At 43.3% G+C, this 27,070-nt stretch overlaps 1 protein-coding gene across 1 annotated transcript in view; it reads right to left on the minus strand.

Moving 5' to 3' along the window:
* Positions 1 to 741: 741 nt before the first annotated feature.
* Positions 742 to 27,070, minus strand: part of SETDB2 (SET domain bifurcated 2) — a 52,651-nt gene continuing 26,322 nt past the window's right edge. The window contains exons 17-27 of the mRNA XM_026864824.1: positions 26,820 to 26,904; positions 24,263 to 24,406; positions 20,270 to 20,405; positions 18,568 to 18,675; positions 17,675 to 17,808; positions 13,723 to 13,769; positions 10,139 to 10,197; positions 8,673 to 8,739; positions 6,901 to 7,023; positions 5,488 to 5,559; positions 742 to 1,583 (exon numbers count right to left, since the gene is read on the minus strand). Coding sequence (XP_026720625.1) covers positions 1,444 to 1,583; positions 5,488 to 5,559; positions 6,901 to 7,023; positions 8,673 to 8,739; positions 10,139 to 10,197; positions 13,723 to 13,769; positions 17,675 to 17,808; positions 18,568 to 18,675; positions 20,270 to 20,405; positions 24,263 to 24,406; positions 26,820 to 26,904 — 1,115 coding nt within the window. The 3' untranslated portion in view covers positions 742 to 1,443. The remainder of the gene's footprint in view (positions 1,584 to 5,487; positions 5,560 to 6,900; positions 7,024 to 8,672; positions 8,740 to 10,138; positions 10,198 to 13,722; positions 13,770 to 17,674; positions 17,809 to 18,567; positions 18,676 to 20,269; positions 20,406 to 24,262; positions 24,407 to 26,819; positions 26,905 to 27,070) is intronic.

Genomic DNA, 27,070 nt, shown 5'->3' on the forward strand with positions numbered 1-27,070 from the left:
ATGGGTCAGATTTTGGGGTTATGACTGTGAGGTTTTACAAAGCCCAGAATTTTGTATTTTTGGCAGAGACTAGGGAGCTAGGGAGCTTCTGTAGCATGATGTTGGGGACTGGGGCTAAGATAGCCTGACAAAAGGCTTCCAAATGTGTTGTAAATGTTTCTAGTGAACAACTTGTTTTAGATTGCAACTTGTAAAGGCCTGGCAGGGCAGGGTAGAACCAGAGTACAGGACTTCCCCTCTAAGCTGTCCGAAGCTTGTCAGTGATTCAGAGTGCTGCTATAGGGAAAAGGAACTCACATGAGCTTTTGTGTCTTTCCCACAACAGTGGATTTGTATGTCTGTTCCCTAAGAACAGATAAAGCTGTGCTCCACGTTAATGCACTTTTGTTTTGGGTGGGAGTGTGCTGGGCAGTGGTGCTCCAGTCCATCAGGCAGTAAACTGATGGTGTTTCAAGTCCTGGCCAGCCAAGCGGGCCTGAGCTGTATAAGCAAGTAAAAACCACTAGTATCTTGTCCTGTGGGGCACAGCTAATTGTTCTACCCTGAGTGCTTAGGTTTTGGATGTTGTTATTCTGTGCTGACTGATCTCCACCCCTGCACAGAACCAGCGCAAGCTACAACTTGTTACTAGTCCTGGAGCGAGCACAGCTGCTGTAACAGCAAAGGGCGCGGACTGACAGCACACCCCCTCCTCCACCATGGCCCGTGCAACAGTGGGGCTAGTGAGCATGACTACACAGCTTTCTTAAAAACGTTTTATTTCGTTAACTTACACTTTTTTAGCTAAACAGTGCTTTTCTGTATTCAAACCATATTTTAGGACAAAACACATGGAAGTCAAATCCTTCCTTAATGGAGAAAGGAAGATACAGTCCATTGTTTGATCCATTTTACATTGTACATGTTGTTTATGATGCCCAACAATTTCTGGTCTGCCTGCAAACAGTTTCACCCCTGTCATTACAGCACGAGTTTTATATAAAACCAAACTCCTGTTCATAATTCAGAAGGCTTCTTTGAGTGCAGGTTCTGCTAATTTATCTTTTTTGGAAAGCCAAAGCAGCACTGTGATCCTTAAAAACATTGCTGTCTTTATGCAGACAGGGAAGCAGCTACTGCACACAGGCAGGAGGGAGTGAACAAATTAACAAGCTGATGCTGCCTTGACTTTGAGAAAACACTCTTCATTAGAGGGTTTTGTTGAGCTTTAAAAAAAGCTAAATTTGGTGTTTAACACTCATTGATCCCTTGTAAAATTTAAAGAAACAGACCATTTCAAATTATTGCAATAGTGAGGTATAAAAAGGAGTAAAACGCCCAGTTCTTGCTGTGTCTGTGTCTTGGGGGTGGGAGGGAATTACTTAGACACTGACCAGAGATGCTGTATGATTCCTATGATTATAAAACCCTAAATATTGACACCGTTACAGACAGACTGAGGGGTTATTCAGACACCATACTGGAGGTACTAGCGGTGTTCTCTTGGGGAGGAAGAACAACTTCTTTTAAGTCTTGCAGTAGCTCAATCTTGTTATCCAGTCTTTTTCTACTTTCCAGAAGTTCCTGGATTTTTTCCTCTGTTCCTATTAGGAAAAAGAAAGGATAAAAGCTTTTAGTCATATGTAACTATTATTAAATTAAAATACATGTTATATATACACACTTGGTCTCCTCATAGAGAGCGACTGTGTGTTGTATGGAAGGGACCAGTTGAAGTATTAAAGTGTCAAAAGAAAAAAGTAGTTACATACTTTGTCATCCATATACTGTAATCTCAAACCTACCTACATTATAGATTTAATTTAAACCATCACAACAAGTGTAAAAATTACTAGTTCAGTGACTTAACCCAACGTTACTTGGCATATGAGCTTTAACAGTTCCATTTGCAGAATCCATTTGTATGGGGATGCCTCCAATAAAGATTCATTTTAAATCTTTAAAGACAATTACATACTTAAAGCAAATTTACAAGCTCACTGGACTTTAGCCAACAACAACAACAACATTAAACCTAAAAGGAGATGGCTTGGACAAATGCATACAATAGCTAGATTCTCCAAAATGTGACTCAGAAGCATTTAATGTTCCTGCTTCTGGAAAAAAAAGTTGCTTCCAGTATGCTGATGAGATTAACCAAATTCTTTACCTTCTTTGCAAAGCCCTGCCTGCCTGACTTGCTGCTTCTCTATCGCTTCCATTCCCCTGAAGGCAAAGACTGTTGAAGTCAGTTGAGGGCTCCCTAACAGGCCTCGCTAGAGTTCAGAAGCATTACCACAACCTTAGTTGTTAATTGCAAGTTTTAAATGAAGCACTTGCTTTGTTCAGTAATAACGCACACAGAGGTGTCAGTAACCTCTGAGCAGCAAAGTTAGTCAGTGAACAACAAACTGTGTGTAGGAATGTCAGAGTTAAGATTAAGAAGCAAAGGGTGTTTTGTACAAACCCGAACGTATTTTTCTCTTTTGGGTGTGTGTGTGGGAAGACACTGAAGCAGGTCTCCACACTTGTAATGGGTAGAGTGGGGAAAGCAGCTCTAGACATTTACCTTTTCACTCTGAAGTATGGTTCAGGCTCTGTAGTTAACTGTGACTTTTTTTTTTTTTTTTAAAAAAAGCACCTTTGGCCTTCTGCCTCCCCCCTGCTTCTTCCTCTTTGTGCAGAAAGCCCATCACTGCTGCTGTTTGTGTGTGTACGCAGAAGATTATGTACATGCACACACTTTTGTAATGCATTTTTACATACATTGCCCACTGAGGTTGAGCGCGGATGTTGAAAACGGGCAGCCCCAACAATGGTGATGCCCGCTGCCTGTTGAAAATTCTGGGCAGCGGTTCATTAGAGGGACCTGACACCTCACCTGATGCCTCTGACTGAAAAAAGCAGGTGACCCCTCTTCCCTCTGCTTTCCTCTGCTGTCAGGTGTCACTCACACTTGACAGCAGATCCCATCTCTGCCCCACCCCAGGCCGCGCCCACTGTTTAGTTGACAAGGCTGCAATGGGAACTGCCATCTGCATTACTGGCCACGGGCGGCCTTCACGCTGGGTAACACCTTCTGTGCAGTTAAAAGAACGAGCAGGCACAAATCTGAAGAAAAAACTGGATGAGTGGGAGCTGGAAGAAAAAACTCTTAGGGAATATTTGGATATGAATTAATAAATTATCAGAAATAAAACAAAGAGCAAACATTGTGTTACTGTATTCAGCATATGGGTGACCTACAGCTGGAGGACAAAGGCTCCGTTTCCCTCCTTCCAAAAGGATGTGGGGCATAAACAGAAATAGCCCAGAGAAAGATGTCAGCAATGGGAATGACTGGCCTGTGGGAGTGCTTCCACAGGAAGGCAGGTAACAGATTGGGAACCTTCCACCTCATACAGGAGATGACCTAAAGAGAAACAATATGTATTTCTGTAAAGTCGGCAATGGTGGGGTGAATGTGGACCTGGAACGGCTGCGCTTGCTCCTCCCTAAGTGTTGGGCTTTGACCCCAGCTGGCAACTAAGCTCTGCTGCAGGCTGGGGGCCGCAGTCTCCACCAGGAGGCAAAACACAACCCGGCTCTCAGTGAAGGCAGCACAGCAGTGTGAAAACCAAGTACCACCTTCTTCCTCTGCACAACCCAGCAGCAGAATTCACCCCGGCATATCCCCTGAAAACAAACGCTACCAAGGAGCTCAAAAGCTACTGGACAGACCACTGGCCAGCATGAAGGGGAGATTAAAGCTGACTGAGGTATCGCTCTGAGCAGGACACACGACAACAGAACAGAAAGCAAAACTAAAGGATGTCACTCTTCCCTGGAGGAGAGAACGAGAACCTCCAACCCAGAAATCTAAAACGAGGCAATAGCAGGTCCCATATGAAAAGTTTTAAATGCAGTTAAGGTTGCAGTAAAGCTGCTTGCTGTGAAGTAATTGTTTATCCCTAATATATAAAAGGGATTTTAAAAAGTGGTATCAACAATTGGAGTTCAGAGTAACCTTGATGTGCTGATGCATAAGGCTTTAGAACAGGTTTTGCACAATGATCCAAGAAGTGAAAAAAAGATAAAATGAAAAATATGGATTGAAGTTAAAGCATGTCAGATAACCTGAAATCATCAGTTCCAGGAGAAAGATCAAAGAAGACACAGTTATTTATTTTAGTTCTACTTTATTTAGTCTTAGACTTTTTATGTCATCACAGAGACTTGCTAGCTAGAGCTTGGAAGGCAGATTACGACAAAAAAAAAAAAAGCTGGAGATTTCCTTCCCTCCCTACAGTTTCACTTCTAATTAACACGGTTTTCATTCCTTTCTCACTCATTTTAAGAGCTCCTCTTGGATGTGTGTTTTCATTACTGACCTTGAAATTAAAAGTAGACGGTATCAGAAAAGAAGATTGTGTGGTACAGGAAGAACTGAGCCGCTCAAATAGCGAAGAACTGGAGAGGGGACAACTTTCACACCTGAGAATCACACAGTTGTGTGTATGTAGGTGCCAATATCAAGCATTTCTCCTGTAAGCTGAGAAGAGGATGAAGTAATTGAAAGAAACAAGTGTGATCCAAGGTTGTGTCACATGAGGAGTTTTGAACAGAGCTGTTTTAATGCCCTCAGATGAGGCACTGGGGGAACCTTGTGTCAGATAACTGCAACACCAGTCACTCCCTTTTACAAAAGAGGGATTTAATGCAGGAACAGGAGACTGAAGAGAGGAGCCTGGCTTTTTCAGTCAAGTGAAGGGGAAACAGCAAACATTAGCAAACACCACCATGCACTGAGCCTCAGTGTTAGCTAATTAAAATCCATTTCCCTCTTCACAGGGATGAATTAAAGCAGAAGGCAGCTGCTAGCTGTTAGAGAGGGAAATGGGAGCAAGGGACTTTCCGACCTGAAAAGTTTTAACCTTGTTGCTTCCAACAGCTGGGACTGGAGTCCAAACCCCAGAGTTTCCTTCCACAGTGGTGGCCCCAAGCAACTGCTCCTGCCCTTGTTTTCATTTCACTCTGAGCACCCTCAGCTTGTTTTTCAAAGCACGTTACAACTGCCATCAGGTCCAGGTAAGTTCTGCTCCTGGTGTTTAATGCTCTTAACTGAAATGCAACAGCCAGTCTGCCCAGCATTCATCAGACAGGAGCAGAGCTGCAACGCATGCGAGCTGCTGAAGGGAGGCTGTGGAGAAGGAAGGGAAACGACCTGCAGAAACAGGACAGCAGTGCACCCTGTGGGAGAGGAAGTTCCTCTGGGGTGGACACCCTTTGGTCTTTTAAAGCTGTGTAACTGTGACTTGCTTCCCTCTTCAGGCCAGCCAGCCAGATTTGACATACTGATTTCTAGATTCAGGCAGCAATGGCTTTTATTCAACTGTTTATATTATGTTGAGAAAAAAGTTCTTTGGTATTTTCATTTTAAATAGTCATTTTCTCAAAATGCTCAGAAATATAACCTCAGTGCCAAAAGACATACCAACTGCTACTGTTCTGACAGCTTATTTCACATACCTGAATGTATATTGGTCAGTATATTTTCAAAGAGTCCACAGTCAAAGAGTGACATCACTGTCTCCTCATACTCTGAGGAAAAGAGATAATTTGATTTAATATGACTGAATAAAGGTTTACAGAACCCTCATGTTAATGCAGAGCCCTACATTAGAAGTAGCACAAACCAAGAATTATTTATATCATACCAATTGCTTGAGGTTTTAAGATGTCTTTCTTTTCATATAATCCATACTGAGAAAGAAGGATCAATTTGTCAGTTCTACTTTTTTTTTTTTTTTTTTTAGTTTCATACAGAAAATAGGAAAGGAAGGCTACCTGTAATTCCCTTCTTGGGTCTGCGCCATGTGAACAGCCCATGTGAAAAAGAGCAATATACTTAAGTGATATTTCATTCCATTGTGTCACAACTGTATGTGTAATGGCAGAGCCGACCATACCGATTCCTATTGACAGATCATGTGACACGTGAGACAGTGTTGTCACTGTCCAATGGTAAAAACCAGGCCAGAATTATGCCTCAATTTCCTAACTGAGGCTTCCAATGAAACAAAATACAAAACACCTATAGAGTTCACATGACCATTAAGAGGTTTCCTTAATGCCAAAAATCTTTGAACCCCTGCTGTGTCATGGACTTCATTACTGCTTCTAGCAGCTTGCTGTCATGTTACACGCAAGCTGCTCATTGAGCCAGGTGGGACATTTCACTTCCCATGCATGTGCTTCAGTTACTTTGCATAAATTAGCATTCTTTATCCAAAGGTATTTTCGTAACTTTGTAAAGCTGGAAGGACAATGGGAGAGGAAGGTTTGGTATTTTCTTTTTTCACTGTGTTGTGGACAAAGCATTAGAGTGGAATCCTCCAAGAACAGAGTGCTTCATACAAGCTGATACTGAAATCGAAGAAACCCCCACACACTAACAGTTGACAATTAAGTTCTAACTAATCATCCAAAGACTTAAAATGTACATACTTAGGGATTTTTCCCTCAAAAGAGAGTGCTGATATTAACAGATAGGTGGTCCCTCTGTGAAGCTGTAAGAACAACACAGACTCATGAGCCAAATAAAACCTTCCAATTCCCTTCAGGACCTCTCTCCTCTTCAGAGTCTGGGAGAAGAGGTCAGGCTGAACCCACCTATGCTTCTGCCAACAGCTAAAAGGTGGCTTCAAAAATTCAGGTTAGAAGGCCTTACTGGAGCATGCTGAGTTGGCAGCTCTTCCCCTCTGCTTACACAGGTATACCAAAAAATACTCCCTCTACCTGCAGTGCAGATGCATAAATAAGACAGGACCCAGTTATTTGGCACTACAGAAGAACCCTCAGGAAGGTGATCTAGGGCCAAGTGCCTGCATTCAGATCAGCATTTCTGCTCTGAGAGCAGAGTCCCCCATGAGTCTCCATTACCTGTTTCTGAAGTGTTGTCATCCATCAGTTTTTCTTGCGCCAGGTGAAGCGTGTCCAGCATTTCTTCAAATATGTCATCCAGAAGCCCGGCTTGCTTGCATTTCCTAAGAAAGTCTATTCGGACTGTTAAAACACAAAAACACACTTACACAGAAGTAATCTCTAAAGCAGGCTTTACTCGTTTGCTTCAGAAACTAAAACTTTAGCCAAAGTCCCCCCTTCCAGTAACAAATACTTATGCAAATCTCTGGCTCCTCCAGCTACCCACTCAGCCCTTCTCAGTAGGAACAAAAATGTGGTCAGGCAAACTTGAGCACTGCGCTGGGTGTAAAATTACCTAAGCTCTAGATTTGGCCTCATTCATCAAAAGCAAGTATCTCCACAACTCTAAACGTGCCATTCCTAAAGCCTCCTGACATCCCCTAGTATAGCAAAGCAAGTGATTTGTCTTGCTTTTTCTTTTTTTCCAGTCCTCGGGACTAAACGGGCTAAAGGACAGAAAACAGTGCAAGAAGTGAATAAGTATTAATTTGGTAAGAGAATTGGGGCCACTTAACCTCCAAGTGATCCAGGCATTAAACTTGTTTATTACAGCCCATTTTGTATGTCTACTTTCTCAGATTTGGATTGCTATGGAAATAACTTATTTTTTCCTCATCTTAGGCAGCAGGTCAGTGTCAGGTTTCAGTAAGATCAATCTGATGGGCTGTTCAAAAGGAAAGAGCTATCACGCAGCTCACAAAAGTCTGCCAGCCTCCATTAAAAACAATATTTTTTTTTTACTGGAGACATTTGTGAGAAAAAAAAATGCCATTTCACTTACACTAGATGCCCTACTATTCCAGGATTCTTTATAGGTTCCCTGTTCTTTATAGTGGCAGTAAAAATTCAGACAAAACATTAGGCAGCCACCTACTGTTACAATACCGTGCCCATGTACTAAACACAGCTATGGGAAGGTGAATAATCACCACTAACACCTCCCAAGCTTCCAAGGGACAGCATAATCCTGACAAGTAATTGCAGCAGGACCTCTGGGGTAACTTGAAAACTGCAGAACTGAAGGAAGGGTTCAGTGGTTGATTTCACTGTTGTAATAGCGTATTTATGCAGTAAAATACTACATTGTGTTAAGCACCCTATGTCCACCTAGGGTTGAAAAAGTAAGATAAGCACGCGGTGGCAGCAGCAACTGGAGCAGCCTTTAGCAAGCCCCACGCCTGCCCCGTGAGACAGAGCTCCTGTTCGAGGTGTGCTGAACTCCCCTCTCACTGCTGGGTTGCTACTCAGCCCCTGCTCCTCACAGCACCTCCTCAGCTAACCCATTCCAGAGCACTGCCCGGCAGAATGGCAACCCTCTCCTTCAGGAGGGGTTCAGCGCCAGGAGACTGAGGTGATTCCTTTTCAAATGTAACTGTATCGATATGGGGGTGAGGGGGTCAGGCAGAGGCACCCCTGTTTGCCAGAGACACACAGCTGAACATAGCAGCCAACTGGAGCAGGGGCATTCCCAGGTGAATTCACCAGCTCACATCACACAGAGAGTGCCGGCCAAAGCACAGAGATTTGTTTGCTGCACAATTATTAAAACCTGCACAGTCATTCTGCAAATCAGGCTTCCGCTTCCCTGCCAGAGCTTGGAGAGTCACTTGTCTCAGGAGAATAAAAAAATATACATTTGCAGCATCATTGCTATCAACCATCTCCATGCTCTGAATGGATCTGATAACAGATCACAGTATCTCCTAGTTGTTCTATAAAGCGAGTTGCACCTTTATGCCTGTTGTTTTTTCTTTTTAGCATTCGTAAACTGTTTTCTTCTGCCATCTCTTCTGTGCTCTGTAAGAAAATCAAAAAATGCTTTTACATCATACTGATATTTATTGTTTTATTTTCATCATCTTACCTCTGTATTAGCAGAAAGATAAAAAAGCAGCCCATATTTCCGTGAATAGTCAGCTTCTCTGCACAGCTAATGATATTCCTCTCCAAACATTCCATTTTTAAAAAGGGAAGCAGAAACTGCTTCAAAGCAAAAACTCTTTAACCAACATCTGAGCCACCACCCTCCTTAATTATTGCATTCACAAATAGCACAGATGTTAAATGCCTATGCTGACCCCCAGTGCACATGATGTTTAGTCCCCTAAACCTGATGTAATACTAAAAAGGATTTGAGAGGAGAGGGGGAATATTTTTCTTTTCCTTTGGATAGGACCAAGTTGTTCTCTGCTGTTCCACATACTACAGTTCTACAAACAATTCTTAAGCTCTGTCACAAAATTCCACCACTGTAAGAATGCGCTGCTTACACAATGATAAACAATTTATCCCACAGTGGTAAAACCTGGAGCCCCTCAGCTTCTCATTTGCAGTGTTTGTATCGATTTCCAAGATGGCTAGTACTGGAGAGCAGCAGAAATATCACATTACTATTGGTAACAGGTCAAATAAAACTCAGTTTTAATACCAGGAAGCAGATCTACAGCTGAGAAATTCTTGGGAGACAACCTACCCTTACAAGAGTACTACATAAAATCTGCAAAGATCATCCACATCCCCTCATATGACCCGCCCCTCCTTTAATCTCAAGGCCAAGGAAAGATGGATGTTGATTCCTTTAGAAAGGAGAAATCCCAGTCCCTCCAAGAGTCAATGGGAGTTCCCATGCATACTTCCGTGGAGCCAAGAGAATCACCTCAAAACTTAAAATAAGCTGTATTTACAAGTCCTACAACAGGCTCACTGTCGTAAACAGTCATTAACCACTTCCCCTGCAACCAGAGGGATGCTCTGCTTGATAGCTCCTGAAGGCTTGGGAAGGCCATCTCCATCAGCAGAGTTGAGAACTGCCTGATCTGCAATGAAAATCTGCCACATTTACCATGAGCACAGGCTCACAAACAAGCTAAGTGCCCATTTAAAAGGCTAAGAGACTCATCAAAAGCAGTTTTTCATGGAAACTGTGTCAAGCCCTAAGCAAGCCTAAGGGATGTAGTACTTCCAAAAAAAAAAGAAGTACTTCCACTGAGTCAGCTTGGTTTAGAGGTTCCTATCGCATTTGTGCCATGTTACCTGAGGGCAGCACAAGATCAAAACAAGGCAGCTGTAAAGAAAAAGTTACTGCTTCTGTGAGGAAGTCTCTCTCTGAATACATAGTCAAAATACTTCACTAACGAAATCCTTTGCTTATAGCAGATGTGGGTTCCTCTTTTGAACTATTCAAATTTAGAATTACCATTTGTTCTGTGATGGTGGAAGATTTCAATTCATGTCTTCTCCTCTTACTAGCTGCATCTAGGAATCAATAAACAACAAAGTTACAAATGTGTAAATCCCAGACTGATGATTTCACATCATTCAAATTCTCTCTTTTCCCAATATGCTATAAAAGTGAGGTACTTTGGGTGGCAAGACAAGAGTATGTTTCTGCTTCCCCAAATCCTTGACATTTCAGTGGAATTCACATTATTCAAACCCCAGTTTTGAACATAAGATTTTTGACTGTGGCAGAGTGAACTTATTCTCTCTGGCAGCAGCACTACCTCTATGTGGTAAAAACTCCAGGCAAATTTAAGATGACTGGGGTTTTTTTTTCAGTCAATTCTTGTTTATGTCCATACACCCTCAAAACCAAGACTACATAAGGAATTATTTTAGGTGTCCCAAAGACATACAAAGGGCATTAGGTTTTTCACTGATACAATCATTCTCCTAGAAAGCCCACGGAAGTAATTTGACTTGTAAGTTTAATATTATTTATGCTACAAAGTGTTTTTAGTGACATAGCATGAGATCTCTGCAAAATTATCTGTTTCACTCTCTCCTTTCTATCAGCATGGACCAGCCTCTCTCCAACGTCAGAACTGGCAGCTGCTGAAAACACCTGCAACAGCAGAAGCAGAGAAGGATTACTCTGGCAAGGAAGACTTGGCAGGAGCAGAGAAAGAGAGAGAATCAAAACCTGAGGCTTTTAAATGCAGTGGGGTTATATGTCTCTCTCCCATTTAACTCTACCTCTTTTGGGCATCACTTAGTAAGGTTCTTCGTGTTAGAAACCATGCTATTAAGAGGAATGAGGAATTACTGTTGGTAAAGGAAGGTTGTATAAACAAGTTTAGGTTTTGGGTACTGCCACTGTACATTTGCATTTTTCATGTCCTGAAAGGAAATCATAGCCTCTCATTTAATCCAAAATAAAACTGGGTGGCTTAATTTAAAGCAGTCTGGGAGACACTGGTGTAGGCACAAAGTGTTCCTTGCTGTCTACCACAACATCTTTGACCTGTGGTAGGATTTTTCTCAGCTCTTTCTGTTGTTTTCTTTAGAGATGTCTTATAAAACAAGAGAAACACAGTCTAAAGAGCAGCCCAACCCTTCCTGCTACCCAACTGTCCTGGTTGAGCTAGGATAGGGTTGTTTCCTCAGCAGTGGGGAGAGGGCTCTAGCTGGGTTATTCAATACCATGTTGATGTCAGGTCCATGCGCCAAGCGCAGGAACAGTTTCCTGTGGGCTTTTGTTGCAGGAAGCACACGTGGCGAGCTGGCTGTGTCCCTTGTGGTGTTTCTCTGTATATCTTTTGTCTTGTTTACTGTTATTACTGTTTATTGTTGTTGATATTGTTGTTGTTCAGATTGTTATTTATTACACTGTTGTATTAAATTTTTCCTTATTTCAACCCTGGGGTTTGTGCCTCACTTCCAGCCCTGCCTGGTCTGAGGGTGGGGGAGGGACAATGGCAACATGGTCTCTGGTCCAGGCAGGGCCTAAACCCCCACACCAGTGTTTTCTGTTCTTCTGTACATTCAACATTTCCAGTTAAGCAGAGGTTGAAGCCTGTTTCCAAGTCCAAACTTCCTTCCCATGCCTGCTGTGCAGAGCTGCAAGGAGATATCTTGGCCCCTAAGGCACACTATTCCCCCCTTCCAAGGACACAGCAGAGCACAGCAGGACAGGATTTCAGGACAGGAACGTTGTCTCGACCAAGAACAAGGGGATGTTCCTTGACCCCATTTTCTCCAAGTACCAAGAAAAACAAGCCTGGAGAGGCAGCCCTTGTTCTTCTGTTCCTACACAGCCCAGCGCTGGGTCAACCTGCCCCAGAGGAACAGCTGAGCTGCTTCAGCTGAGTTGGGATCCTGAAATGCAAAACTCTACCATGGAGCCACGGCACTTCCATCCCAGCCTGTCTCACCCCCACCCTGTGCAGACCTGCAAGCACACTCAGCACAGGTGGCCCCTGCCTGCCCAGATGGGCCAGGAGTGGGCCACAGAACCTGCTGCTTCAGCCAGCTCACCAGCAGGTACCTCTGAATATTGTGGCCACCATGCATGCATCTGAGAGCTGCTCAGAGGCGGAAGACACCGGGCTTGGAGAACCAAGTGTCATTTACTCAACTCTTGAAGCTGCTCCCCACCTCCTGGGGTGCAGCTACTCTGTCAGACAGAAGCTCATTCAGGAGGCAGGGCAGACACTCCAGCAGAATACTTTTAAACCTCATAAACAGAGGGTCTCCAAATTAAGTGCCTCTGGAAGATGTCCTCTAGGAGAAAACTTTTTTCAGGGAATAGGTCATACACTGTATATGCAACACGTGAAGACACTAAGACCTTCAACCTCTTAACATTTAAGTTGTCCTTATGAAGGAGGTGGTCTACAGGGCTGGACTTAATGCCTTAATCTCATCTCATACTGAAAACAAAGCAATCCTGGCCCTGTCTAGTACTTGGGCAGGAGACAACCTGGGATCCCAGACAGACCTAACAGACTGACAACCATTAGACCACAGAAATCAAACTAATTTTAAAAAGGGAGGGAATGCCAGGCCTCAGATGTACAGGTAAATAAAAAGAAAAACTACTAAGTGAAATAAGAAGCTGCATTTGATTAGTGAACCATAGCAATTATCAGGTGTTAAACAGTGTGTCTGGCCAAGAAGCCCCAGACCCTATGACTAGAAGTTTAAATGATAATCACCTAACCCACCCCTTGAGTGACATCAGGGTGAAGTCAGACTTTCTGAAGAAGATTAGCTAAAGTTTGCTAGACTTCAGGAGGAGCACACCACTCTCAGCATTAGTGCTCACAGTTCAATTGAGCTTAAGGTCAAATTGAAGGCCAGTCTAGGACTCACTCCATTTTGAGCAGGACTGTATACATTAGGTTAACAAAGTGACAGCTTTGCTTGCTTATTCAGGGAGAATCCTGACCACCTCTGAATCAGCAAGGACCAGGACTGCCAAATTAAGCCACATTTCTGTAGCAAAGGAAGCAATCCTTAAGCAGGAGCTGTATAACCCTTTTGTTACACTTAAAAAGCTCTTTGGGATCCTTCAGAATGAAAGGCCCTATTTAAAAAAAAACACTGCAGGGAATACAGAAAATGCAAATGTGAAGGTTTTAATACAGATAAAAATCCTAAGGTGACCACTCCTGTAACAGCCATCTCTTTGCTTACCAACTGCAAGCTTGTGCATCACTTGTTAGCATGGCTCTCATATCTCACATGGATTTTACAAGCTGTTTGGCCTACCTGCCCACACAGAGTCAGAATAATTCCACGAAAGATCAGGTCCACAGCCTTTTAAGTCACTTTTGAAAGAGATTTGGGGAAGATCAAATATAAACACTTCCTACTTCAAAAAACTTTCTCAATTTTTATGCATACACATGGACCTCAACCAAACCACTCCTGCAAGATTAGAAATCCACCACTCAGTACAGAGGTGGAGTAACATTTATTTTGTTCAAATGAATTATTGACTGTAGGATGCAAACTTTTAAAACAAATGAAATCAATGAAGCCATTAAAGAAACTCACCATAGTGATTGGTCCTATTGCCTGGGTCATGTTTTGGGCAGAACACTCTAAAATTTAAGTTCAATTTTAAGAAAAAGAAAAAAAGTATTAATAAATATGTAAACAGAGTTATGCTGACTTCTTTTAACAGATATTTCCCCTCTTTTAATTGAATGTAAACTGAAAGACGCTTAAAAGAATTATCAGGATTTTTGTTCAGCATTACCCACCTAGGGAAGAACCTATTGTAAAGTCACATACATGCACAAGATTGTATTTGTACTTGTAGAGCCTCAGTGGATTCTGAACACTGAAGTTTTGAATTACCAGTTTTGTTACCCCACTCTATTTGGATTTGCTCACTGTTCAAATTCTGTGTCAGGCACATTTCATCTGGTGCAGCGAACACTGTGGCAGAGGTACTCTTATTGAAACACCTTATTAAAATGAGATTAATGACACCAAGACGAAATACCACAGTACTAATACTGCTTGATCGTAGCTGCAGCAGTGCTGTCCCCTTGCCCTGTACCACTCAGGCCAGGTCCAGAACCTCTTTAGACACATCTGCTTACCAGTCAGCTTGAATTTATAAGCCCTGCCTGACATGCTGGCACAGCCACACGGCACAGCACCGCCACACACAAGTACCAGTTACTTGCTTGGAGATCTCCATGCCCCTCCCTTTCTGCTGCCCAGCACTGATGAGGTGGTCTCCAAATCCTGAGGAAGTAGGGCACCCTCTTTGAGATCCAGTAGCTTAAAGCTGCTCAATCTATTCATTCCTCGAAGATTTCAGTAATACGTGAGATGGGAATATTTTCTCTGGTTCTAGGGGAGCAATATGAATCCCTTGGAAGAGGCCAAATGCAACAAATACAGCTGGAAACATTCCTTATCTTCTGGATACAATAATGTGTAAAGAACATGAATCAGCTTCTATAATATGCCTTTCTTACAGAAGGATCCCAAATCACTTTTTAAGTAAAGTTGCCTTGTCAAGAGTGTGATTAGCTAATCTCTTCATTACAAATCTATTTGCCAAGACTAATGCTCAAGCGTTTGGAAGCAATTTTTAGAAAATGTCCTAGAAAATGCAGTTCCCTTTAATTATTGTCATTCCTTTATTTTAACAAAATAGAAGCACTGACCTTAGAAACTCAGTCTGTTTCCTTGACGAGCCAGCTTTTTTGCATGAAATGCATTTTGATGTACAAAACCCCAGATTTATGCATGCCTAACAATTCAATCAGAAAGCTATGTACTGGAGACACCTTATTTACATCCCTGAATTTCTAATATTACCCTTTAGACACTGTTTTTTTTCTTCCCTCCCTTTAATTCTATTCTTATCCAGTTAAAACCAACCTTCCTAGTACAAGAGCATCTTATCAAGAACAGACATTTACTACTCAGACCACTTTATTTGGAAACATTTCCCTACTACCATTTTTGCAAGGTGGGAGGAAAAATTACGCTTATTTCCTCACCTCTACTGTTACTAGCCACTTCCGTAGCACAGTATACCCTCTCTTTTTTGTTCTGAGAACCAGTGCTCATCATCACAATGATGGCAACTCAGAATTCATAAACACCATCTCTCTCTTTAAATAAGGGATTCTCTCTTTTGATATGCTTTTCAGAAAGTTATCTTTCACCATGAAAAAAAGTGCAGGAGGCTGTCAATCCACATCCACTGTTAAGTCTTGTTCGTCTTCTCTCCAATAATTTTAAGCTAGCTACAAATTTTGTGCTTTATTTATGCCACTAATACTGTGCAAAAGTCTTTGGGTTCAAATCCCTGAAACCTGCCTCACGACCTTTCTCTAATACAGTCCTTCTCCATCTCTTCAATACAGGTTGCTATAGCCGAGTTTCCTGTATTTCTATACAGGACAAGCTACTAGTCTCACGCCATGACTTAATAGAAAGCATTTTTAAGGGTTCCACTTCCAAGTGTACCAGTTCAGAAAACCACCAAATTAAACCATATATTCAACCAGATCTTTAACAGTTTGTATATAGGCTGTTATCAGCTCATTTTTCAACATCTTGAGAGGTTCAGTCTTCTTCAGCTTGATGTATCATTTTGAAGTGCTAAGGTTTGGACAACCAGCCCAAGCCAGAGTTGACCTATAGATGAATGCTGTATATTTTATAACTGATAACCATTGTGCTAGTAGGTATTGTACCATGTTATAACAAACCACCTATGCTGATGTAAAAAGTGGAAGTATTGAAGCCTGAACAACAGGCCCTGAGCTGAAACTGCTAACTCAGTATGGAGTCATTAGTGAAATATGTGTGGAAGATGTAGCTATCTCGAATGTATCTTTATCTTTCTTTGCGTGTGGATAAGATAACAGGGTCATGGAGCCAGCTGTCTGGCCTTGTGACCTGATGTGTGACCTTGCTCATAAATTAGATAAGCAGGGAAACTCCCTTAGCTTCTCCCTTGAGCCCTGGCCAGGCTCTGGGGGAATCTAATGTGAGAGTGAAACAAGATATGTCCACTCAAAACAAAGGTGCCAGTTATTCTCGTTTGCTGATTTTGGGGTATATAAGGCTGGACCCACTCACAGTGACTTTGGACACCTCACCTACAGGTGGACGCACCGTGTAGGATTTCCCACTTGCTGGGACAGGCTCCCCAAACCCTCGCTGTAACCGGGGCTGCCCAGCCACTGCGGGTTTGGATGATGGTAACGTATGCAAGTGGTGACGGATCTTTCTTAATCACTATTCTCCCTCTCATGTAGTAATGATTTGATGCATTACCCTGTATTTTCCTATTTAAGTCCACTATTTTGTCTTTTCTCACTGTATGTCTTCTGTATTACTCTATTAAATTATTTAGTTACCCCAGTAAAATATGCCTACTCTTTTCACTTTGGTGTCGGACTTTAATTGGTATCTTTAATCAGCAAAACCCCTTTCTAAAGCTATATGATGAGAGCCACTTCTGTGATCATAGGTTTTCATCTTTCCAGCTACACTCTTCCAAGAACTTTGCAGCTTTCCAAAACTTTCTAAGCATAAGCTAAATATATTACCTATGCCATACAGCTGAGCTTACAGCCTTGCAGAAAGATGTATTTATTTTGGACTGAGCCCTAATCAAGCAGCCAGGAGTGCAAGTGTTTTGACACAAAAGGACCCATCATCCACTGCTACCTAAGATTGCACCTCTTCCTGAAACAGTGAAGTAGTGATTAGATGATCTACCAGATTAATTTTAAGACTAACATGGCCTGTGATCTCTCTGGCCTTGAATAGAAATGGACATTGATCAGGGGGTTTATGCACCTCAGACTTTACTATAACTTCTGCACTTCAAAAGGTCCCTAAAGTCCCAATTTCTCAACCCCTTCATCTTCATCCTCCAAACAACTCTTTCCATCTACTAATGGCAATGCAAGCAGCCCACGGGCAGCACATACCAGGAAGGACTAGCATGATTAGGACAAGAAATTTAAGTCTGTTTAGTTGTGTTAATGCTAGCAATGTACTCAAAATATAACTTTGGTGGGAATACAAAGTTCTCTACTAGCATATGGAGTGGAAATTACCAGAATTTGCCTAATGTGAACAGATCCAGAAGTGCTATAGCCTGCTCTGTGTTCAGACCACATTTACTGAAGCTTCTGAACCAACAGAAACTGAGAATGTGAGTGACATTAATAAAAATCTTGGTCTTTGAAGACTAGCTAGAGAGTCTGACTTCCTTGGTTTCGGCCTAGTGATCTTTCAGGTGTGTTGCAGGCTCAAACACTGAAGACATTTCTTCCCATTGCTGTTCTGTTTTCCTGTGAAAGGAAAACATTTCCCCCATTGCTTGTGAACAGAGGATCGAGCATCACTTTGAGAGAACATATTTCCTTTTTAAAAAACTTTAAAACTCACAATTTTTAAGCCTCTCTTTCTGACACTACCACCAAAAAAATAATTAGTTAGAAAATACTTGGTTAAATACCGGTAGACTCCATTTACTTCATCTGTTTCTATTGCTGCATCATCGCAGAGTGCACAGAAGTAGTGATAACTTCTGCGACAGGCTCTTTCCTCACATCCCACAGTGGCTCCTTTCTTGCGACAGAAGTTGCACACCTAGAACAGGATGAAGTTTAGCAGGTAAGCATTACAGATAGCTACTGAAAATCCTATCATACAAGGCAAATACTATCCTCTGTGAGAAAATCAAATCTTCTGTTGCAAGTTGCCTCTGTATAACTCATCAGGCAAGTTCACTCCTAAAAACTCCTACCCTGGTCATTATTTCAGACACCTTTTTGCTATCTTATCTCTATTTCATACTGAGGAACTTCTAAAATGATGCCAAGAGCCACGTGAGGACACTGGGCAACCGCCCCCTCCCCTAAATCTTGCCCAAGTTATTTCAATACCTATCAGTATTAGTGCTTGTATTTATGTTTTCCAGGCTAACTTCAAAATCAAAAGAGTTCCACCCAGGATGTAAGGGAGGAGGGCAGCTGGAGACAAAGCCACTAAGAAAACCTCATATAAATAACCTTCCTTCTGCTAAAACCAGAAGGTGTTTCCCTTTATGCTTACAGACTGCATAATTTTGTTTCAGGCACTGCCTTAGCCATTTACCAAAGTCTCTTAGGAAACTCAGACTAAGGACTTAAAGGCCAGAAAGAACAACACATTTTAATACAAAATGAAGTAAATTTCACCAAATATAATGTTAAATCATTGTTTCTAACTCTACATCTGCAATTTCCTTAACCTTAGTAGATCAGGACCGAGTACTTTTCTGCATTTTTTTCCAAGCATAAAACAGGCCAGACAACCTTCTGTACTGTGAGGTAGGACTAAGTGCAGATTCAGAAAGGAAATTCTTACCAGCCGCTTTCCTCTTTTGAGTTCTTTCAACACTGATGCCACATCAAACCTTAAATCTAGATTATCTGGGTTATATTCTTCGGATTCCACAAATCCTGAGGAAAATAACTAAAGACAAAAGAAACAATATTACAAATTAATAGAGGGACTCAGTCACCAGTGCAGAAAAGAGAGGAAGGGTACATCTTTTCTTCTTATATTTGCCCTACCTAAGAAAGCTGATTTTTCTGTGTTTTTAACAGGTTTCACCTGCACTGAGCAAGGTGCTGTGCTTAAACTTTTTTTTCAGTCAAAAGTTCCTCTGTCTACATAGGAGATTTTACATGACCTGAAGGTGAACCAAGAAAAGATAACAAGGTGAAAAAGTGAACTTAGTAAGAAGTGGGAATGAAGAAAGTCTGGAAGTTCAGGCTGCCCAGAGCAAGGAGGAGAAGCACTTCGGCTGACAGGCCTCCACACCTTGAACATCTTGTTATCTGCCCCGTTGTTCAGCCTTACAGCTGGATGCAACATTTCTGTGCTAATAAAATTTCCACACAGTCCAATGCTGACAACAGTTGACTGCATGAGAAACATAAGAACATTGTACAAAGCTTGGGAGAAACCCACAAAAAAAAGTATACATGCACACTTGGGCCACTCTAACTCCCACAGAAGTGCTGAGCCATGTCAACAAGTAAGGAAAGGGAAGTTCTTAGCAAATTTTTTCTAACTGTTATATATAACTAATTCCAAACAAAAGTGAACTACCCTTATGTCAACTGCAGACACAGTTTGTCTGAAGGTGATAGCTAACTACAAAAAAGCCAAAAAGCGCAGAGAAGCTGAAGGCAGGTCAGAGAAATTAGTAAAGTGGGGAAAAAAAAAAAAGTTTCAACACTGAAGCAATATTAGAGTCCTAAAAAAACATTCAAGTAACACTGTAAAAGAGGTATCAGATGTTTCTGAAACATTCTGCTATTAAAAAAAAAGTAGAAAAATTAAGATGTAAACATAAAACTTGCAAGAATAAAGATGGTTGGAACAGTGAAAGCCAAAAAGCTGTTCCAGCAGCAGACACATCTCCTGCACTAAGCAACCCCCACTTAAGGGAGAATATGGCAGCTGTAATTGATTCTGCATGCCAAGAATCAGCTCCACTAAGATCCCAGAATAAAGGGGAGGCACTTCGACAGCAAGAAGAGTAAATATTCTAGGATCACAGCACACTTTAGAGCTTCACAGATATTTTCATATAATCAACTTCTGGTATTTTTATTTCTTGTTTTATATAAGGCACAGACTGGGAAGTTTTTCACCTTGATATATCAAGTGATGTGAATATTTTAAGTAAATTTAATTAAGTAAGTTTAAGTAAATACACAACTTTCTGTGGTCTGAGAAACCTCATCCAATTTAGTGTCTCAGGAAGACCTATCCCTACTGCTAGACTGAATGCGTGTCTAGAACCATTGATCAGGAACACACACGCACAAAAATGTCGCAAACCAACATGTCCAGTGGTGCAGCCATGTCCTCCCACTCTCCAAAATTCTGGCCAAGCCCTGTTGCTTTTCATACTAATATAAAATTGGTGGTTTGGGTAACCAACTTTTTAATTCAGACACAACTGTAGAGTCAAAAATAGACACACAGTGGAAACTTCCCCTTTAGCCCTTCTTCTCCATTCCTCTTAGGTACCAACCAACTAAAAGCCACTCACCAGACAATCCTGATGAGCTGCAATATTTCGCTCTTTGGCAATATACATTACAGAACCAGCCTCCCCTTCTGAACAAAATGCACACGTTCTTCTCACCATCTTCGCCATTATTCGGAAAACACCTAGAGCAGGAAAACTGGGATAAAACACAAAGCAATTCATGCAACTATCATGTGCCAAGCAGGATGAACAGAGGAAAGCAGAGCTTGCCAGCGACTGCCCTCTAACTGCTCCTTCACCTACATCCCCTAAACCTTGGTGCTACTAGTGGAATAGGCAAAGCCAGCTCTTGGGAGAACAGTGGGATGGAAACCAACTCCCAAAAGCTCCAGCAGTTAGAGCAGAAGGAAAATGCGTTTATCTCCTCTTGGAAAGTCACTAACGAGTCCTAAGGGGTAATACAGGAGTTTTCAAGCTTGTTCTGCTCCAACAACAGGCCCAAGAGCAGGCCAGCAAGTCATGCCCTAGATGTAAAACCCTTTTTATTTGGAGAGCATTTATTCATCGCAGTGGTCTCCTTAAGCTAGTTCTGACACATGTGGGTCTGCAAGTCAACCAAAGAGAGAAAAATAGCTGTCCCCAAATTTCTCCAGTGCTTTCCAGGTCACTGAAAACAAGGCAGAAACACTAATTCCTTACTGTAAAAAGGATACAGCAAAGAAACAGAGAGGTGTGTTGTGCTTGTTTAGGTGAGAGGGGTTCTTTTTCTTCCCCTAACGAGCCTGTGCTTTGCCCTTGACCATAATGGGTGAGTCACTCCCCATCCACCACACACCTCCCGAGTCTTTTTTTTTGTATTTTCTCCTTGTCATGCCTGAGGGAGGAAGGGATGAGTGAGGGGCTCCATGATGCTCAGTTGCCCTCTGGGCTCAAACCACACAGTCCTGACAGTACTTTTTGGTGCTCAACATGGGGCAGAGGAATGCAAGAAGGTAAGGATAGTAATTGGGAGAGGTAACGGGCAAAACACAAACTGAACCTTGTTAGTGGAACGATCATGGGAATTTCTGTTGTTGCGATGGTGGTGGAGAGATGAGGGGTGAGTTGGGTTTCAGTATTGCGACTATGTTATTTTTAACTTAGTGTGAGGAAGCTTTTTGGGTTTTTTGTGCTGATGTGAATAAAGCTTGTGAATACTGTCTTGTGTAATGAATATGGATTTTAATGACAATTCTTAAATACGTGATTCACACAGAGGTAGAATGTGCTGGATTTGAGTGGTGGGGTTTTTGGTAGCAGGAGAGGGAGAAGGTGCTAGCAGCTCCCCCAGCTCCAAGTCAGACTTGCCTTTGTTGCCAAGGCTGAGCCAATTAGTGACAGTGACTGTGTCTCTGTGATAACACATTTAAGAAGGGGAACCTAAGAGGAGGGGTGGGAGTAGTTGTGAAAGAAATACCTCTGCAAACATTGAGGGCAGGGGAAGAAAGGAGGAGGAGGGGGAGATGCACCAGAGCAGAGCGTCCCCTGTAGCCCATGGTGAGAGGGCAGGCTGTGCCCCTGCAGCTCATGGAGGTCGCTGGTGGAGCTGATGCCCACCTGCAGCCCGTGGAGGACCCCAGAGCTGAAGCAGGTGGTTGTGCCTGAAGAAGGCCGGGACTCTGAAGGAAGAAGCCCCTGCTGTTGTAGTTTGGCACTGGGCGGACTGCAACATGCAGGAAGGACCCACACCAGAGCAACTTGAGAAGGGCTAGGGCCTGTGAGAAGGACTCAAGTCAGAGAAAGTTCAAGGAGGACCATCTCCTGTGAGAGGGACCCCACACTGGAGCAGGGGGAGAATGTGAGTCCTGCCCCTGAGGAGGAAGAAGAATCAGGACTGACTGCACCACACCACCCCCCATTCCCTGCTCCCTGCACCATGAAGGGGAGGAGGTAGAGAAACTGGAAGCAAAGCTGAGCCAGGGAAGAAGGGAGGGGTGGGGGGAAGGTGTTTTTAAGATGTAGTTAATACTTCTCACTGTCCTACTCTGTTAATTGTTGCTGGTGTTAGTGCTTGAATTAAATCTATGTTCTTTTTCTTCCTGTAGAGTCTGTCTTTTACCCCGTGACCATAATGGGTGAGCAATTCCCTCCTTGTCCTTATCTCAATCCCTGAGCCTTCTGTTGTATTTTTTTTCTTGTCATTCCTGAGGAGGAAGGGGTGAGCAAGCAGCTTGGTGGTGCTCAGTTGCCCTCTGGGCTCAAAACATGACAACAGGGCAGAAGACCATCAGAAATGAGAGATCTGAACACTCCCTCTCAATGAGGTGGGACACTAACATGAGTGACATAATTTTCTCTATACCCTGGTATTTTCCCCATGGACATCTGCTGTCCTTTTCTGGACATATTCACTCAAGTCTTAGTTGTTCTTCACACAGTCTCTCTTTTCCCCCAGTAGCTGCAAAATTTTAAGGCCAGCTACTTATTTCACAAAACAGACTAAATGCTTCTGGATAAGCTTTTACCCGCAACATCCACCAGGAGGTTACAGCATCATGCCACATCACTAGCAGTAGAAGCTTACTTTGTGGTTGCTGTGCAAGTCCACTGCAGAAATCAACAATATCCCACTCCTACTAGGTGTGATACTCCAAACTGCCTTTACTGGAGATGTCACCTCTGACAGCACAAACTCCTGTAGGATAAGGGTAAGAAAAGTCTGGTTTTACTTTCAAGAAACAAGAAGATTTGAAGTTAATTTATTCTAGTGAAAGAAAGGCAGTAAGGTTAAAGTACAAAACAGGTAGGAAATCTCAGAGTCCAGCACATCTCACAACCTTTCTCTGGCTTTCAACAGCCAACCTGTTTTGGGTGTGTGTGTGTGTGGCAAGAATTTTAGTAGCAGGGCAAGGGGCCACAGTGGTGACCCTTGTGAGAAGGTGCTAGAAGCTCCCCCAGCTCCAAGTTGGACCCGATTAGTGATGGTGGCCGCACCTCTGTGATGACACATTTAAGAAGGGGAACCTAAGAGGAGGGGTGGGAGTAGTTGTGAGGGAGACACCTCTGCGAATACTGAAGTCAGTATAAGAAAGGAAGAGGAGGAAAAGGGAGGTGCACCACAGCAGAGAACCACTGCAGCCCGTGGTGAGAGAGCAGGGCCACCCCCCTGCCACCACAGAGGTCACCAGTAGAGCACATGCCCACCTACAGCCCATGAAGGACCCCACACCAGAGCAGGTGGCTGTGCCCAAAGAAGGCTGGGACTCTGTAGGAAGCCCCCACTGTTGTAGTTTGGCACTGCGAGGACTGCAATGCACAGGAGGGACCCATGCTGGAGCAGTTTGTGAAGAGCTGCAGGCCGTGGGAAGGACTCATGTCAGAGAAAGCTCGTGGAGCACTGTCTCTTGTAAAAGGGACACCACTCTGGAGCAGGGGAGGAGTGCGAGGAGTCCTCCCCCTAAGGAGGAAGAAGCAGCAGAAACAACGTGTAACGGACTGACAACACCCCAATACTCTGTGCCATTGGAGAGGAATTGGTAGAGAAACTAGGAGCAAAGCTGAGCCCGGGAAGGCAGGAGGGGTGGGGGAAGGTGTTTTTAAGATGTGGTAACACTTTTCCCTGCGCCACTCTGTCTGTTAAGTGTTGGTTTTGTTAGTCTTTAAATTAAAGTGATGTTCTTGTTTTCTTCCCCTAACAAGACTGTCTTTTGCCCATGACCATAATGGGTGAGCCACCCCTCTCTGTTCTTATCTCCATTCCTGAGCCTTTTGCTTTATTTTCCCCTTCCCAGCACTGATGGGGGAAGCGGTGAGTGAACAGCTGTGTGGTGCTCAGTTGCCCTCTGAGCTCAAACCACAACAGGTAGGGACTGATTTTGAACATCCATCTATACAGTGACCATCACATGAGTCTCAGAACTTAAGGATTAAATAAATATGACAAAAACAAATATAAATGCATGGAAATATTAGAAATAGAATAGAAAACAAAGATGGAAAAAAATTAAAAAGCAGAACAAGCTAGATTCTGAATGGCCTAGAACTCTGGAAAAGTTCTCTGCAGCAAGCTAATACCTGGAATTGGTGCAGATACATAGGCCCTGCTCAGGCCCAGTCGGAGGATCCAGCTTCAGGGGCCCTGGGAACTTCGTGAGGGAGAGGCTGAAGGTGGAGTCTACAGTCCCTGGTGTTCTTACAGGTTGAGGAAAAATCCTGGTGCTGTAGGAGAACAGAGGACATGCAGTCAAGCTCAGCCTTGGGGTTACTTCAGTGCCTTTGCAGGAACCCTGAAGCAGTGGAAGGACAGCTCTTGGCCATTCCTCACTGCAGAAGCATCCAGACTGCAACCACTGTCCCATTTAGCTCAGGATTCTGTCCCCCACAGGAGCATTGCTTCAGGCCTGTGCTCTTCCCTAGCTTGCTGCTACAGATTACCACCAAAGAGAGGATACCGAGCTAAATGGGGCAACGGATCCAGTTGGGTGCTCTCAAGTGAGAAGGGAGAGGCTAAGGGCATGGTTCCAGTTCCATCGTTTAATTATGTTTTACCTAAACAACCCCTTGCTTTCGCAGGTCTTAAAACTGCTGCTCATGGACTCCATTCCCTGTCACTTCTCAATCTCTTCTCTACTCCCACTATGTTCCTTCAAAAGGGTGGGCTGGCTACCATTTACAACACGAAGTCACAATGGCACTCTGTATTTTTCTCTTTTTAATAATTCTTCGTATTTCAATCAAATTTTAGATTGCTTCTGAGCATGGAGCCGACACTTTCACAGTCCTATGTATTACAGTCCCCCAGATCTCTTTCCTAAATGGTATCAGATAGTATGGAGGGCATCAGATTGTTGCTCTAACCAATGCATAATTTTCCATTTATCAATGCTGAATTTTCACCTGCTATTTTATAGTCAAATCAGTCACTGTCACAAAATTCTTCTACAGCTCTTCAGAGTCAGCTTTCACTTTCACTATCACAGAAACGGACTGTGGGAACCTAAGGAGACTAATTCATATATAAGAGCTGGATACCCTTCCACTGCTCTCCACTAATGACAGCACAAATGAAGCTGCAAAACAGAAGACAGAAGAGAAACAGCTGAGGGAAAGAAACAGCCACATGCCTTTGGCTGCTTCTTTGGTACCTGTGCTGTTTGATACAAGCAGGTTTGGTTTTTTTTGCAAGTGACAAAATGGAAGAAAACAGGAAACAGAAAGTAAAAAGGGTGGAGTTGACAACTGCACACGGATTGTGCCACTTACAAATACATCTTGCTGAAACATCAGCAGTGTGTCTAAGTATTTCTTCTCCAGAACCAATTCTGAAAGCATCCTTGCATGTAAATATACACATTTTACACAGGATGAAACTAAGGCACCAAATGTCACTCCGCATATCTGTAGGGAAGTAAGGAAAAGAACCCAAGTCCCTGACTTCCAGCACGTTACCAAAACCCACCGCCCCAGCTCCTGCTCTGCTCTCATTTTCAGCCCAGAATAGTGAAGGGTTTGATCTACTGAAGTAGGGAGAAAGGAAATTACACACCTGTTACCTCACATTCACCGTCCTCCACTTGCACTTTGTGGGGAAAGAAGCACTGCTGGTCATATATCAGATGGGCATGACCTGCTCAAGCCACCTCCCCATTCTCCCCCAAGCCATTAGCAGCATAAACATACCCAGCCTTTGCAAGGACTTCAGAACAAAATCAAAGAAATCTATCTTTCTCATCACATTTCACTTGCTACAGGGGAAATATTTTTAAGATTATTAAGAAAATATTTTCTTTAAGAAAGGCATATGCTAACATACCCCATCGAAGTGATGGGAGTGACCAGAGGGTTCCTCATTAGAGCTAAACTCTCACCTATTCACAAAAATCACAGAATCATAGAATAGTTTGGGTTGGAAGGGACCTTTGAAGATCATCTAGTCCAACCCACCTATGCCAGGGCAGGGACACCTTTCACCAGACCAGGTTGCTCAAAGCCCCGTTCAGCCTGGCCTTGAACACTGCCAGGGAAGGGGCAGCCACAGCTTCTCTGGGCAACCTGTGTCAAGGTCTCACCATCTTCATCATAACAACTGTCTTCCTTATGTCCAATCTAAACCTACCTTCTTTCAGTTTAAAACCATTGCCCCTTCTCCTGTCACAACAGGGCCTGAGAAAAAGTCCCAGTGTTTCTTAATAACCCCACTTTATATATTGGAAGGCCACAAAAGGTCTCCCAGGAACTTCCTCTTCTCCAGGCTGAACAACCCCGACTCTCTCAGCCTTTCTCCATACGAGAGGTGTCCCAGCCCTCTGACCATTCGCATGTCCCTCCTCTGGCCTCACTCTGACAGGTCCATATCTGTCCTGTACTGTGGGCCCCTGAGACAGATACAGTACTCCAGGTGGGAGATGTTTGGAATTTTGGTGTTCCCAGAGAACACCTGGTGAGAACTGGAATTCTTAATTGCTCCCTGATGTGCTTCATGGAGTAACACCTTAACCTCTATTTAAATGCCACCACAAGCATTTTAAACACAGCAGTGTTATTTTTAAGAGACTAACAGCTCCCACCCTGCTGCAACCACTAAGTGCCACATGGCAAAACTTCAGGGAGAAGGGTGTGAATGACTCTCCACCGATATGGACAGCTGGGCGCTGAGGCAGGGCTGGGCCGGGGCCTGCTGAGGTGATGTCCTCCCTCATGCCCCGGTGCTTCGAGGCCTAGTGGGGCGAACTATCAGCTAGTTGGGCCTGCCTCGGCCCTGAGCCTCCCGGGGCAGCAGTGCCGCCAGAGCAGTTCCGGGAGGCTCAGGGCTGAGGCCAACCGGGCCTGGCCGCGTAGGGCCTCCAGGACAACGGCCACCGACACCGGAGAGAAGCCGTCCCC

The sequence above is a fragment of the Athene cunicularia genome (genome assembly GCF_003259725.1).
Source record: "Athene cunicularia isolate RWA chromosome 1 unlocalized genomic scaffold, athCun1 chr1_part1, whole genome shotgun sequence".
NCBI lineage: Eukaryota > Metazoa > Chordata > Aves > Strigiformes > Strigidae > Athene > Athene cunicularia.